Source organism: Lingula anatina, chromosome 10 (genome assembly GCF_051362555.1).
Source record: "Lingula anatina isolate TDL-2025a chromosome 10, LinAna3.0, whole genome shotgun sequence".
Classification (NCBI taxonomy): Eukaryota; Metazoa; Brachiopoda; class Lingulata; order Lingulida; family Lingulidae; genus Lingula; species Lingula anatina.
In genome coordinates, this window is record NC_141776.1 from 18,280,680 (window position 1) to 18,296,197 (window position 15,518).

Genomic DNA, 15,518 nt, shown 5'->3' on the forward strand with positions numbered 1-15,518 from the left:
CAACTGAAGTGACATCGATTCAGTCAATGCAAAACTCTTCGAAAAGACACAATAGGCTAACTACGCTACATTTCCGCGTCTGTGAAGTTAAACACGCTATCATAAAATCTCGCGAGAGGTTCGAGACGTGTAATTTACCGCGAAGAACGGTAATTAACGTTGGGGGCGTTGCGTTCACGTAGCGAAAAAGAGCAAAGTCGCAAAGCAATTTAGATAATCTTGACATCACTTCGACACAAGGTACGTGTGTTGAACTAGGACCATTATGGCGTATTATCTTGATTTCATTAATCCTCTGTCCGGCTTGACCGCCATATTGCAATCATCATCATCATCATCATCATCATAAGCTCACATATTTAAAAAATTGCTTTACATCTGTCGACGGTGCTTTATCTCACATAGGGTTGCAACTTTGCTACTCTTGGAGTTTTTTACATTTTTTTCATCTGTTTTCGAGTATTGTTCTATTTCCACAATAATACATAGTTGAGAATGTGTATATCATGGTCACACAAAAAGCTTTCTGACTTCCTCCTGCCCTTTCATCTTACCGTAATAATGACCTACATCATATGCTTTCTGTTGTGTAGAATTGTGGATAGTTCTTGCTTCCCTTCCTAAGCAAATTTCTTGGGACCATAATAACTCTTAGGGCTTATTCTTAATGAAACTATCGGTCAACGTAGAGCGATCCAACATCGTGGGGAATCTCGCTGAATGCAATCAGTTTAACAGATTGGCACGTTTCCAACGTGCTCGTATAATTACCATCTCCTCTTTATTCAATCAACGCCAAGAGGAGTGTTAATCCGTTAATCTGATTGCATTCAGCGAGATTCCCCTCTGAGTTCGACTTATCTACGAAGACCGATATTTTCATTGGGAACGAGCTCTTGGTTAGTTTGTATTGTTTTAATAGCAAGACGATTTCAGTCGGGAAGGAGTTCCTTCCACATTCCGTTTTCCAATTTTCAAAACAACTTCGTTTGGATGCACATATGAATGAAAGTTACGAGAATCAAGAGTATTAATGCGTGGGGATCTTGCGATGAATAGATTTTTATTTAATGTGTTTTTGATTACATAAGAAATAGATTGCCGCCCGTTATTGTTGCGTTTAATTGGGCGATTTACGTAGCGAAAAGACCTCAATTTCTGACTTACATTGGCCACATACATGCAATGCTTACATTCTCTTGAAATAAACTCATTCCAAAATATTTACCGGTAGCTGCCTTTTAAAATGAATTTCAAAGAAGGTGGAGCTTCTATCAAAATGATGGATCATAAAATGGAATGTTAATCCGAGGCCAACAGATTCTGATCGCTCCTCTAAGTGAGTCATCCCGCTCAATTATTTATCTATTCGCTTATTCTTGTTGTGCGTTTGAGATACAAAGTATTCTTTTGATATCACGAATACTCGACAAGATGTAAATTGAACATATTCCAATATATGTTGATAAGTAAAAAAAAATCGCCAGCAGATTGCAGAGAGTCAACGCAATATTGGAGGTAAACAACAATCTCAATACCAGCCGATGATTCAAGAAAAAAATTACAACTTCGTACTTTTATATTAAAAATTCTGAACAATATCACTGGCAAAAGTAGACGCTCTAAGCCTTGTTGAATATCCAGATATTATTATGTTGACATCTCGCCATGTGCATCGACCCGAAATGCTGTGCAGTGCGCACCGTACCACTTTAGAGACCATTGCCACACACTACACACGAAGCGTACAATCATACAATAAAGGATAATTATAATATTCGGCTGAATTAGGCCTCATTTAGAATAGGGGACTAACTAGTCCGAGGGTCAAATATGGATACCTATTCAGTGTCTATTAGCGGAAAAGACGACAAGCTTTAAAGTTAGTCGCCATATTTGACCCTCGGACTAGTTAGTCCCCTATTCTGAATGGGGCCTTGTACAAACAATTCCCTCCGTACGTTAGAATTGTCTCCTCGAGGTTTCAATACTTTATTTATCCATAAAAATCTTTATCTATAATAGTATTCATAACTGCTACCCAGCGTGGCTGAGTTCACGTCGGCAAATGTTTTGCATTCATGGTTAACAGTGTTCCAGTTGAGGGCCGTGCAACTGGAGTCTTGACAGCATAGTTGAATGCAGTCCTGGCTTGTGCCAGTGGTGGTGTCAGCCAGCTCAGTGCCGCCGGCACGCAGATTGGATCCTTGTGTCATACAGCCTGAAAACGAAATTCGATGAAAGGTGTTATTTAAGATTAGAATGGACGAAACAGATTTGTCAGTTTTTTTAAGGGTAAAAATTAAAAGGAATTTAGACCACATTCAATTTGATGTTTTTGAAAAAGTAAACTTTCCTTCTTTGTACTCTTTTTTTATTAAAATTTATAATCATCTTTCGAAGTCCCTTTTTTAGCGTGTTCCTTTGAGAATAACATCAGTGCTTCCGACTGCCGTCAACTAGGCAAAATTACGGGCAGGTGAGTAGATATCTATACAATCAGAACATTCCAAGTCATTAATTCGGTTCCAATTGATTCAGCTATCGACTTCACGATTTGCGTCCCATGCACGACAGACCAACAACATACACGTGTGCTAGTACGTGTGGCCTTCATTAAATGTTTTATAATACCACCATTCAAAATGCGATATTAAGCAGACAAATCGTTTTCTTAACATTAAACTTACGATCCCACCCCCCTGCCGCTCCGCCCCAATTGATATTGTTACACACATATACATGTACGTACAAGCGACTACCGTGCATTCCTCGCTCTCGGTTCTAGGCCCAGCGCAGGCCGTGCCTCCATGTTGAGGCTCTGGGTCAGTACATGTGCGCTTGCGCGTTCTTGTCCCGATGCCGCACGTGTGTGAGCACGAGTCCCACGCGCTCCAGGAGGTCCAGCTACCGGCAACTACAATGACCAACAGCATGTGTTTTCTGAGCCCTGTATGTATGTTTCTCATATTTTGTGAGTTATTGTCCAAAATGGAATGTATGGTCTATCGAGTCGAAACTTTTGAGACCATTCAACTGCACCTTAATGGGGAACATAAACATACACAAACCGCAGAATGTTACCGTATATGTAAGCGCGTGTGCGTGTATACAAAGTAGCAGTTTATTACATGTAGTCTGTAATGTCCCAGTCGGTGGTATTTTGTCCTTTCTCTTTTACTTACCAGGTATTGGTGCACAGGTCTTCAGGTCCCACTGAAAAATTCAATAAACATCTTCAAAACTCCTGTCACTAACGGCATACTGAAAACTTTTACATTTTATATAATTATTGACATCAAATACAGAAACTAGCGCGAATTTCGGCAAATTCAAAGAGGAAACAAAGTTGAAACCATATTTGTATTTTGTTGTGAGTTCTTTATTATTCCATCTTCTCATGAGACAAGCTCTTTCACAAAGGTCACGTGTCGTATCATGTGACATGCGGTTTCCCGGGGAAATCATAAAAGAACTTGTGCACAAAACATATTAATTACTCTAAGCAAAACACATTCAATACAATGTACTTATCAAAGTAAGTTTTTTCATCAAAGTTATCAAAATTCAATTTCATCTCTACCTGAGCGCCGCACACGGCTGGGCTTAAATGAAGATCGGTTGTCGCATTAGTCTGGGCTAGATTTCTAGAAGCTGTGTGCAGGACGTTTATCAGAGAACATGTTTTATCAGTGTAGTTGTAGTTGACGGAGACACAGTCCTGGTGTCTCACACACATAGAGACACAGTGGATGGCACTGGCGGAGGTTGCATTCTTTATAGGAGTCTCCTGTAACACCACCCCTGTTGTCTTGCAGAATTTGCCCTCGGAACAATCACCATTTCTATGTAATGAGAACTCATGGCCTGCAAGAAAGAAGAATGACATAGTCGCAAACAGTCAAGTACCGTATTGACTGACCTACCTTAATGATATTGTGGCACTTAAGGTTCAGTATGTTCATATCAGTATAAATGGTTGAAAAATGGTATAACACATTCTGGTTATCGTTTCTGCTTGAAGCCAGCAAGTGATCTACAAAGGTGTGAAATAGAATAAAATACATGCATTTTTAGAATGATAACGATTTTGATATGCCTGATTGTGATGGATGGGGGGTTAGAAGTGTAAGTACCCAAGTTCTTCTCCCCACTTGAGTACATTTGACTGTTTTTTTAAAACGATGCAAATGTACGCATTTTGACTTCTGGGAACATAATTTATTGATGAACTGCGCTCGTACTATATCCACCGACATAAATAAAATATCAAAGATATCGTAATAACATACATTATGCCATTCATTAATTTCCCGAAATTACCAACTAAAAAGACAGGTTATAGTTTCTGAACATAAATTGGCTATGAAGTGTGCATAAGTAGTTCGGAAAAACAAAACTGTGTTAGATACGGAAGCAAAATCTATTCTGGTCACAAAATACGATTATGTGTATTATTTTAGGCTTTATGTGCCGAGCTATTGAGTGAAAATAAGAGCAAAATGCATATTGATCTTTTTTTTAAATAATGCACTTTGCTGTGGACTTTTGTTTACACAGTTTTCATGACATGGTCACCAGTGATTTACATATCTGTGTTTGCGATTAGTTTTCATAATATAGACGCCAATTTCATGACCTTTTACCTCGACAATTTACTTTGACAACTCGCTGAAAAACCACTTTGAACACTTAACATTTGCAAGCACTATAACAATGCAAACAAAACTGATTTTCTTCCCATTTTCAGAAAGTAAATGTGCTTTCCAAGGACAATTTATTTGTGTGAAATGATATTCCGGTAATGAGTCAGATCCATCCAATGAGAGCAATGTGAACTGTGCTGATACTGTATTTATGAAGTGATAGATTCTTAGGCTTCGTTCACATGGAAAATCTATTTTCTAAAATTCTAAAAATCTATTTTCGGTATCTTGTGATCACGGTCTCTAAGCTGTGAAGTTCATCAGTTTAGTTGTGACGACTCAAGCAGACAGACGCGTAATATGGCTAGTGGTAGTGCACAAAATCGACAAACACATTTTTCAAAGCAACTGCGACCGCCATTTACTTTCTTACTTCCTACTTCCGCGGGGTATCCAGGGCACAGGCCGTGATCACAAGATACCGAAAATAGATTTTTGGATTTTTAGAAAATAGATTTTCTATGTGAACGGAGCCTTATACTTAAAGGGATAATAACTCTTCGTATGACATCTATATTTCACAATAAAAACATTGTTTAATAACTCATAGAAATATAATACATGTATATTCTGTTTTACCACAAAAACGGCAGTTAAAGTTATTATTCTGATATCTAAGCTTGTATTTAGACCACGTGACCTCCATTGATGGCTATACTCTGTTAAAATCTCTTAAGAGATTTTAACAAAAAACCAAACTTTTTAGAAAAGAAAACGGGGACTAACTTTGAATGTAAAAATGGATTCATTAACCATTGGTAAGTATGGGAAAATTGTTGTTTACTCCAGGAAAATTCATTTTTTGGCCGAAACGAAGAGTTATTATCCCTTTAATTACTTCTGTCGTTTGGTAACAACAACACTTGAAAAGAAGGCTACCTTATATTTCTATTCTATACAATTAAAGCACCAGAGGGCTGTGCAGGGTGCAGTTTTTAATTTGTTCAAAATTATCTATGTGAAAAATTGATATTTTTGTCCATTGAAAAGATCGAGTTATTACAACATTGTGTAATGCTTGAAAGTATTGTAGACCACTGAGGCGGATGGGGCGTTTCCTTCCTCTAGAATCTGCCCATAATTTATTTTACAAACGGGTTTATTTATCTCGAGCCTTTTTTCTTGTCACTTTGCAGCCCCCGGCATGAAAATAATATATGTGTCTCAAGTGAAAAATGTCTGAGCAATTAAAGCATTCTAAATACGGATGGGAAATTCTACCCTTTTTCTGTATATCTCGATTCCTTTGATACAGCAAGGGGAGAATAGCAGCTGAATCACTACTGGACATCGATATAAGGAGTGAAAATAATGGAAATATCTTTTGTACAAAATAAATGCAAATAAAGTAAAGTAGTCTCATGAGCGATTTTAATTGTCACTCTCCATAAACATATAGGCCTTACAGCAGTTTTAGCGGATTTTATTTTTGCAAACGTGGACTTCCAGAATACTGGTTTTAATTGATTTGGATCAGCGAACAATGCATTTCACAGAATATGTTGATTGATATACAACAATAAACTTGTTTTTATACCTACTTATAGTAGGCTTGTACTGTAATAGCTGTCATAATCCTTATTTGTTCTTATTCGAGTTAAAAAAAAATGAAATTTGATCAGCTTTAATATAAATGAAGATTCCAGCGTTTCCGGGCATGGAATCAGCACCTCGTAACACTTGGTGATCTTTTTTTTTCTTTTCTTTTTTCTTTTTTTTTTCATATTGCTTCAAAATGGCCGCCAAAAGAATATTTGGCCATTCTGATCGGCTTAACATCTTTTAGTATTTCACCTAGAAATCATTTATCTCTTAATACATAGAAATTGTCCTTGTGAAATAATTCGCTTTTTAAAATACTTCATTTAGATAATCTCCTTTTTTAATTCATTGTTTACTTTTTTGTTGCCAAAGCAGCACCATGTAAAGGGGCAGCAGGAGGAACACCTCTTAATTGTGATTCCCGAATGCTGCTGCTGTGGATGTGATCTATTAGACAATGGAACACAACATAAAATGTAATGTGGTTGCTGGGTTGTGCTTAGTCAGAAAGTAGATCATAATTGTTGGATGTTTCAAACTGCACAGACTTGGCAACCAAATAATATACATTTGTTGCCACGAAAACCAGTAGTTGACACTACAGCCAAGGCAAATAACATATTTGAGCATCATACATGTATCAAAAAGTGCATAATTTAAGTCAATTTTGTAAAAATTTCACAAAATAATGTACGTTATCGAGTAGCAGCATACTTCTTTTTTTATTTCAATAAGTCTTTTTGCAAATATACATGTATGCCATTTCGCTTTCGCCAGATGACAGCATATCAGATCAGATAGACGTTCCCTTGATTGTTTTATCCAGGGAATTATATCGTAGATATAATTCCGTGTTTTATTAAAACTAAATTCCACTGATACAGTGTACTCGCAAATAAATAACAAACTACGGCAGCTGTGTTCCTTAATTACTCATGGTGATTACAACAATGCAGGTACTTCCTTAACAAAGTACAACGTTAACGCGTATATTGTAACGATTTGTTTTTAAATCAGAATAAAAACATGTACTTGTTGTTTAAGAAAAATAGATCAGAAAAAAAAATGCCCTGCATTTATGTTACGCTATCAAAGTTCAGAACTATGCAGTGGCATTTTTTCAATCCATAGAGAGTTTAAGAGTTACTGCATTTCGATTTTTGTCAAATCTATGCCATTTCCCCATTGATTAAACAATTTGAACCGATTTTGCAGCGTTTAGTTTGCAAAACTGAAATATGTTAACAGAAATTTGATTAAATGGACACTGTGCTTATTTCTAAAGGTCAACACAATTAACTGTTAATTTTTGTCAAGTTGCAATCAGTCACAGGAAAAGTTCCCGACTCTTGGTCCTGCACAATGGCATTAAATAGAGACTAAAGTAGAAATATTTTAAATCAAAACATATTTCAGCTCTTACATGTACATTACATCGGGTAAATACAAAACAATTCACTTGCCTCTCGCTATTCTTGTGAGCAGTAATAACGCGATCAAGATGAAAAAAATTGGTGGCGACATTATGCCACTTGGCGGTTCTTCGACGAGCGTGCCTCCGAGATGTAACGTTGACCCTCAGGACTACATGCACATATATTCTTTTAAGACCGTGTTGATGTGTCGATAAGTACTATATGTAGATCCTCTTGGTGCTATTAATTGGAATCTCCGGAAAAACGCCCATATCAATAGCATAACAAATATTGACGTCTACGAAGTAGCCCCAGAGGCTTTCATTATTTGTTCAACAAATGGAAAGCAAAACGAAGATGAAGTAATGGACATTGTAATATTTCATTTGCCCACAATTCTTAATTACGTTTCTAAGAAAAAGAAACAAATGTTTCTTAATGATAATAATGTTTTGCTCTTGCTGTTTTCGACATACAGATCTGAATGTGAATACGGGATTTCGTTTTCACCAGTAGAGAATGGTAAGTGACCATTGATCTCCTCTGTCAACAAACTGGCGGTCACGACTTTCCAGCAAAATCTACAAACTTGCCCAGCTTCCGGTGGCAAGTTAGGTCCCTTGTTCATTATGTCGACTTTCGATGCAGGCCCGTAGCCATCAATTCCAAAGTGGGGGAGGGGAGGGGGGCGGGGTCTTTCCGAAAAAGTGGACCGTTTACCATGAAACCTTTGTGTACCTTTTCCCGCCCCCGAGCTACGGGCCAGCGATGGCTAATAATTTTCATTAAATACTCCTGTTTAGGCTCTCTTTTATCCAATGGTAACGGAGTCCAATAGAAAAGAAACATAGCTTGCAAATAAAAACAGTCAAAGCATCTTCACAACGGCAGACGGCCTTAATAAAAATAATCAAAAGGCACAGATTGGCCTTGAGTGTAGCCTGACCAATCAGAGAATGTTTTACATGCGTTCTCGCCGTCATTCCTCCAGTTAGCGTATTTGCACTCGTTGTCAGCACAGCATAAATTAACGCACTCTTCTTTGGTGGACGTGATGGCGTACAATAATTGAGTGCCGGATGTGATCCGTCTCCCTGTGTGGTATAGAGACATGGAGCAACCTGTAAAATATGAGAAAAAATTAAGAAAAGTACAATAACACTGGAAACGAATTAGGCTGTCAGCTAAAAAATAGGACATCTGAGCGTATATATTAATTTTTGAAAAAGGACGAAAAATAGCGATGACAATTATCCTTATTTTTGAAGTATTTATCCTAGCTAACTGTGCACTAAAGTTGTCAGAGGAAAATTACATCTAAAAGTACAAATTTCTAGTTGTTATCAACACGTATTCAAACAACTTAGTACCATAAGAAGGCATCTATCTGTCCTTCACAGCCAACTGCGTTTTACTTGGATGGTTGCAAATTCTGTTCGGGAACTCATTCAATTCTTGCTAAAATCACTTAGATCGAATTCGCTGCGGTTTACCTAGCAAGGTGTGAGCAACAGGCCTAGGGACCCGGTTCACCAAAAGACATAGAAGCTGAACAGTGGTCTTAGGAACAACTGTTAAATATTTCAGCTCATTACATTGCTTTTTGCCAAGGATCTAAAAGGGCCTTCAATCTAACCCATTGTGTTTGAACCAGACTTATTATGTACCAACAGCTCATAAAACTCTTGGGCTAAAATCTGAGTCGTACATGTATTTACACAGGTATAAGATTTTAGCATTCTAAGCAAAGCCTACATTTTTCTTCATATTCTATTTCTTAAATATGTACATAAAATTATAACTTTTAATTAATTCATTTATTCATTAATTTTTGTAATTATTCAAATTTTATTGATTAGAATGCGCGCACGCGCGCACACGCGTGTGTGTGTGTGTGTGTGTGTGTGTGAAACAGGTCCTCTGTTGTTTACGCAATTTTAAATTATATTTTCTATTACATTTTCATATATTTATCTTTATATATATATATTAGTTATTTTTTAAATATACTGTACACACAGGCGACCACCGCACACTCGGCTGTCTCTGTGTTATTGCCAACACAGTCTGTTCCTCCATGTTGAGGCTCTGGGTTACTGCATGTTCTCGTGCGCGTTCTGTTCCCGCCCATGCACGACTGTGAGCACGAGCTCCACGAGCTCCAGGCGGTCCATTCGCCGTTGACTAAAAATAGAAAGAAATATCGATCACGGTGTTATGAAAAACAGACGATGAACACATTGCCTTAATGGCATACGGTTTACATAACTACATGTATGAAGTCTAATCGCTTAAAAACGATCCCTGCAACAACAATGACCAGTCGATTAATTTTGTTGCCACAAATGGACCTAATTGATAAACAAATAACCCTTCTGTGTCAGTAATTAAGCTACCACAACAGAGATCTCGGGATACATTCTGGCGGCATTTGTTTTGTCTTTGGCAGAAACATCGATATGTGCCGTTTTATGTAAGTGGATGACAAAATCAAGCGTCAGTGTCGAATATCGACTTTTGTGTATAGTGCTATCTCCTTTAACACGTTGCAAGAGCCGTTTGTGACCCTCAAAGCTGCCAAAATCATCTGTTGTCCCCTGTTGGAAAATGAAACTATTATTTTATCCATTTTAATTATTATTATTATTATTATTATTATTATTATTATTATTTGCTATAGGTTCATCTACAAATTCTCGAATGCAATTTGGTCAACTGAAAGCGGGAAATTGGTATGCTTCAAACCCCAGCCGAATTATTTTAATTAAAATTAGCAAAGTTAGTAATTAGCAAAGGAGGTTATTTCAACTTTAAAGTATATGGGGAACTTACTTGTTTCTGGTATGCAGGTTTTCAAATTCCACTGAAATAAACAAGTAAATACACATTGAGACAAAATCATATAATATAAAAAAAGGTTAAGGCAGCACACAATGTCTGGGCAGTTTGTTCTTAAATAATATGTGGACAGTGTGATCAAACATATTAACCTTTTTTTAGCCCTTCACAATGTCAATTGCTCAACAGTGAGTGATCATCATACATGTTGATGGTAATTAGGAGAAAACGCAAAGTTAAAAAAAGCTAAAACTATATCTCTAAAACTACTTCGTCTTACGGTACAAAATGATGAAACTTAGAGAGAGACACAGAGCGCGCAGACCTCCGCCTAGGGAGCTCAATTATCATAATTAATTAATTAATGGATAACTAAGCAAAATCTAACCCCTTTACCCTAGCCTATTTCTGGCCTTTTCTTAAACTTTGATCTTTTTTACTTCTAGGTCGAATTTCCCTTTTAAAACACTACCAATTTTCTTGTACACCCGAATCATTGTTGGACCCAACCCTGCACATTGGGTTTCAAGTATTACACCATTTCTAAACATATCATTTAGTACTAAATAGCTGCCCAGTTACTTACACCGTCATGTATTTCAGAAGAAAAAAATCGACATCAGATACTTTTATTTGAGGGGTTTTATCGTAATTAAGGTCTGGATTGGGAATAATTAGAAGGTTTGAGGATATGAAGATATGTACAATATGACTTTAAAAAACCAGAAAAGACAAAATTCTGAAGTCAAGGGTAGAGGTTATCATAATTGTAATCGGCAAGGTCGTTGGGGTCTGCAATTCTATTTCTTTTACGGCGTTAGCAAACCGCTTCAACGACACGGAACATTTTTAATTCAAATAGCCGGTAAAGTTTACGTTCTTGCCAGTTGACTTTGTCATTTATGTATCATCATTCTAGCGATAATCGACCCCGAATAAATACAAGCTGCACGCGTACTAAAGAGATAGGGACGATTTAGCAATCACCCCCCCCCCCTCAACTGGTGGTCCTCTTAATCATGAAAAATCTTCCGTCTAAGCTATTGATTGCAAGTATTATTCAGACAAGCGGATGAATCTGCATCCGCATCAAAATGTGCAAACATTACACAATCAAGTTCGTCAATTAATTAACGCGTTACTAGGGTTGGCCAAGGGGCCGTTACTGTTCAGAGAGCGCCAATAAACATTAAAAGACGCAGAAAATATCCAGTTTGAAAATTAACGAAGTTCTAATCTCATTACTACCTGAGCGCCGCACACGGCTGGGCTTAAATGAAGATCGGTTGTCGCATTAGTCTGGGCTAGATTTCTAGAAGCTGTGTGCAGGACGTTTATCAGAGAACATGTTTTATCAGTGGAGTTGTAGTTGACAGAGACACAGTCCTGGTGTCTCACACACATAGAGACACAGTGGATGGCACTGGCGGCGGTTGCATTCTTTATAGGAGTCTCCTGTAGCACCATCCCTGTTGTCTTGCAAAATTTGCCTTCAGAACAACCGCTGTTTCTGTGCAAAGACAGCTCGTGGCCTGCAAGAGCGAAAAAAACTTTAAATGATACTGTGGCACCAATAGATAGTTCAATATAACCACACCGACACCAAAGGTTTAAAACTGTAATAAATATTCAGTTTAATAATTTAAAGTTTAAAAATATATATTTGTTATCTCATTTTTAATGTGGAGACGAAACTGAAGAAAATTGTAGTTTTTATCATTTATGACAACATGCATGGAACCAAAAGGATAAAAAAGTTTGACACCATATAAAGGAGTACATACAATTTTTAACCTGTATTGCGTCGAGAGAAATTCGTTATCTCTCACAAACCTTTGAAATAACTAATGTGAGGCTACGTACCAAAACATCAGAGAGAAATTTCGTGGATATTAAGCTTTTTACCTACAGACAATGGCTTATGGCAGAAGTTATCCGAAAATGCTACAAACTCCCATATATTGAAAGCAGGCGGTCAAATACCACGATATGTCTTCCTTATGTTTCTTGCCAGATTTCGCAACTTTTATGTTATATAAAAGCGTTTATGAATGCAAGCCAAGGCATGATGTAAGTTATTCAAATAACCTACACAGGACTGAACGTTATACTTCAACAGTAACGCTAGTATTACTAACGGTACTTCATACCCCATAAATAACATCCGTTAAAACATACTACTGTACAAAGCTTACCTTCAGCCATTTCCAGGTAAAACACCATCCCCATCATCATGATAAGACACTTTGTGAAGGCCATCGTGTCTTACAGAGTAAATTCCAATTCCCTTTGCTCGGAAAAATACTATACACAGAGGTTGGGATTCGACATGAACAACTTTGCTTTCCTCTGAAACTTCGCTCCACAATGACGATCTTGGGTTCGTTATCGAGATATTATGTGGGTACAGGTATTGTTATTGTCTGGGACCAGTGGGAGCTTGTCCATTTTCAAAAATACACAAATACTGTATTACAGGCAGAAAATTCTCCGGAAACTTTTAATTTCTCCGAATGACTGGTCACTTTTGTCTTTACGTCAATGTATCACACGTTAGAGTTGAAGAAACAACATTGTTTTCCTTTACCACATTGAGACACCCTAAGGTGAGCTTGATTTCTCAATAACAAGTGCGTGTTCTCGTTAATTGGACCCGTCGGTAGAAGAATATTCAACAAAGAATAATTTCAGTATTTGTTTTGTCTGAATATTCAGAAAACAAATATCGGATTTTTAGCTCTGTTGACATAAAGGTGTATCCGGATTTTCGACGCAAATCTCTTGTCAGAATTTATGTCAATGGTGTATTTTGTCTGAGAGGATTCACTATTTTTAGAGAGAATAAACAGCACGGTCTACTTAATTGTTATATAAGAAATAAATGTGAACAATTATATCGTGCCCACTTCCGAACATGTATAGTACTGCTATACTGCGTACGCGAATTATATGATCAAAATTATTTAAACATTGCCGCTTTCCTTGTAACTTTCCCATTTGTTATAAAAGCAGTCAGAAATATTCCAGAAAGAAATTGTCCAAAATAATAAAAGTGAGAAAGAACTAGCTATGAAACATATATTGCTTTATTTGTGATACAGTCCGGTAAAGTTTGAGTAAATTAAGGACCTCATTGTTACAGCATCCATAATTCTCTTAGGACCAGGTCAAACTGACCCAAGGTCTACAATCGATAGTGTTAGGAGAATGTCTTTCAATCAATGCACAATTCAAGACTACGCTGCTTTGTTACATGACGTTATGTTATGAAATGTGACGTAACGTTGATTTAATACGTGACGCCATATGCTGATCGTGAAGCGAGTTGCGCTACTTGTATTAATTCTATAAAGTGATTTCTAAAAAGCTAGATGGAGCTTCAATGTTTCAAAGAAGCCGTGCTTAAAGAATGCTGATTATAAATAGCCGTCCATGCTGACATTGTAAATCATTGTTTGCAATAGGCACGTGAAAATTAATGAAAGTTTTTACATGGGGATCCATATTGCGGTGATTTTGTGAGAACTTCAAGGTATAGGCATTAGGACCCTATAATAAGGGTTGCAAGAGCATGGATACTGTACACCATTAGAGTGAAAAATCGATCGTCTCCGCACAGATTGGAGGTTGAAACTGAGGCAGCACCTCGCGACCGTTGCCGAAAATTCCTGAAATATAAGCAAACACAATATATAATGGTCATATGATTCTATCTCATTAACTCAGTGTTAAAATTAGTGATCGGAATCTAGAAAAATGTGGCTGGTTTGGTCTTTGCTAATGTGAATCAGTGTTCTAGAAAAAAAATTATCGTTATCGACTGAACGTAATTTCGGCAATTTTTTTAAGGTACAGGTAAACCATTTCAGCTGAATGCTTCTTTGGTACATGTATGTTAAGTTTTCCGTAAGTTTTCTTTTTCGTATGTTTATGTCTTTTTTCTTTTTTTCTGCAGTATCAATTTGAACTTTGAAGACACAAAGCTTGAAAACAGACGTGAAAACAGACGTGACAACTGAGACGCATGTACATGTAGATACGGCAGAGGACTGAGAGGAGGAAAAGTCTCTCGACAGGACAATACTAAAATATTTGAAACGAAGCGACTTTCACCATTTTTTTTTTTTTTTTTTTTTTTTTTTGCCGAGAGGAAAAACATAACGTATTTTTTCACATTGGGAGAGAACTGTTTGAAAAGTAAATGCAAAAACAAACGTACGTAGATATACATTTGCCCGTCTAATGCATCTTAATTTTGAAATAAAAAAATATTTTTTTCACACAATATTAATATTTTTCAACTTTTATCGAAAATTCAAATTGGTTGAGACGCTTTTTTTGTTAGATAAATCAAATAGAATTTCTTTTCTTCTACTCTAGCTTGTACACATTATCGAGCTTTTAAATGCAACTGTGACAATGACAGGCCCAAAACAGAGCTATCAGATAATGAGAATATGAAAAATAAATATATAATAAAATTTACCTTTGTGACTGCAATCTTTGTTTTCCAGGGAAAACAGAGTGACGTCATGCAGATCGTCATTCAGTAACTGTACCCGGATGTGACTCTCTTCACAGTTCCAACACAAGAAACTGGTGCAGGTACGGCAATATATTCGCACCTCACCTTTGGTCCCGCACTCTTCACAGCTCAACTCTTTGATATTGAGATCCATTCCGTTAACTCGCATACATTGCCTTAAGAGATTCAATATCGTATCGTTGCTGACGGGTGTGCTTTGAACTTTACAAAAAAGACATACGCACGTCGTGGATGCCGTGTGAGGGTCTTCTCGAGCCAGTAGCAATTTTACACACGCGTTACACACAGTATGTCCACATCCAGAGAGAAGTCGGGGGTGATGTTCCTCAAAATCGTACTGCATCAGACAGATGGGGCACTGTAATATTGCCATCACGGGTTTTGTCGATCCCCGTAAGGAAACGTTCTCCAACGCCAAAGACGTCCTTACTTGTTCATCATGGCAGATTGCCATCTTTTTATTGTTTAATG

General features: G+C 37.2%; 1 protein-coding gene across 1 annotated transcript; it reads right to left on the reverse strand.

Moving 5' to 3' along the window:
- Nucleotides 1-7,954: 7,954 nt before the first annotated feature.
- Nucleotides 7,955-13,455, reverse strand: LOC106160225 (uncharacterized). The gene is made up of 5 exons (XM_013536760.2): nt 12,697-13,455; nt 11,750-12,033; nt 10,496-10,526; nt 9,683-9,847; nt 7,955-8,784 (listed from the first exon to the last, which is right to left on the reverse strand). Exons 1-5 carry the CDS (start codon nt 12,758-12,760, stop codon nt 8,561-8,563), a joined length of 768 nt encoding a protein of 255 aa, XP_013392214.2. The 5' UTR covers nt 12,761-13,455; the 3' UTR covers nt 7,955-8,560.
- Nucleotides 13,456-15,518: the final 2,063 nt, after the last annotated feature.

What these genes read in the sequence shown, in the direction of transcription:
- LOC106160225 (XM_013536760.2), bottom strand. Translation starts at nt 12,760, where the DNA reads ATGGCCTTCACAAAGTGTCTTATCATGATGATGGGGATGGTGTTTTAC. An exon ending in TTACCTGGAAATGGCTGAAG is followed by an intron (nt 12,034 to 12,696) that starts GTAAGCTTTGTA and finishes TCGCTCTTGCAG; the next exon opens with GCCACGAGCTGTCTTTGCAC. An exon ending in CGAGTGTGCGGTGGTCGCCT is followed by an intron (nt 8,785 to 9,682) that starts GTGTGTACAGTA and finishes CATATTTTACAG; the next exon opens with GTTGCTCCATGTCTCTATAC.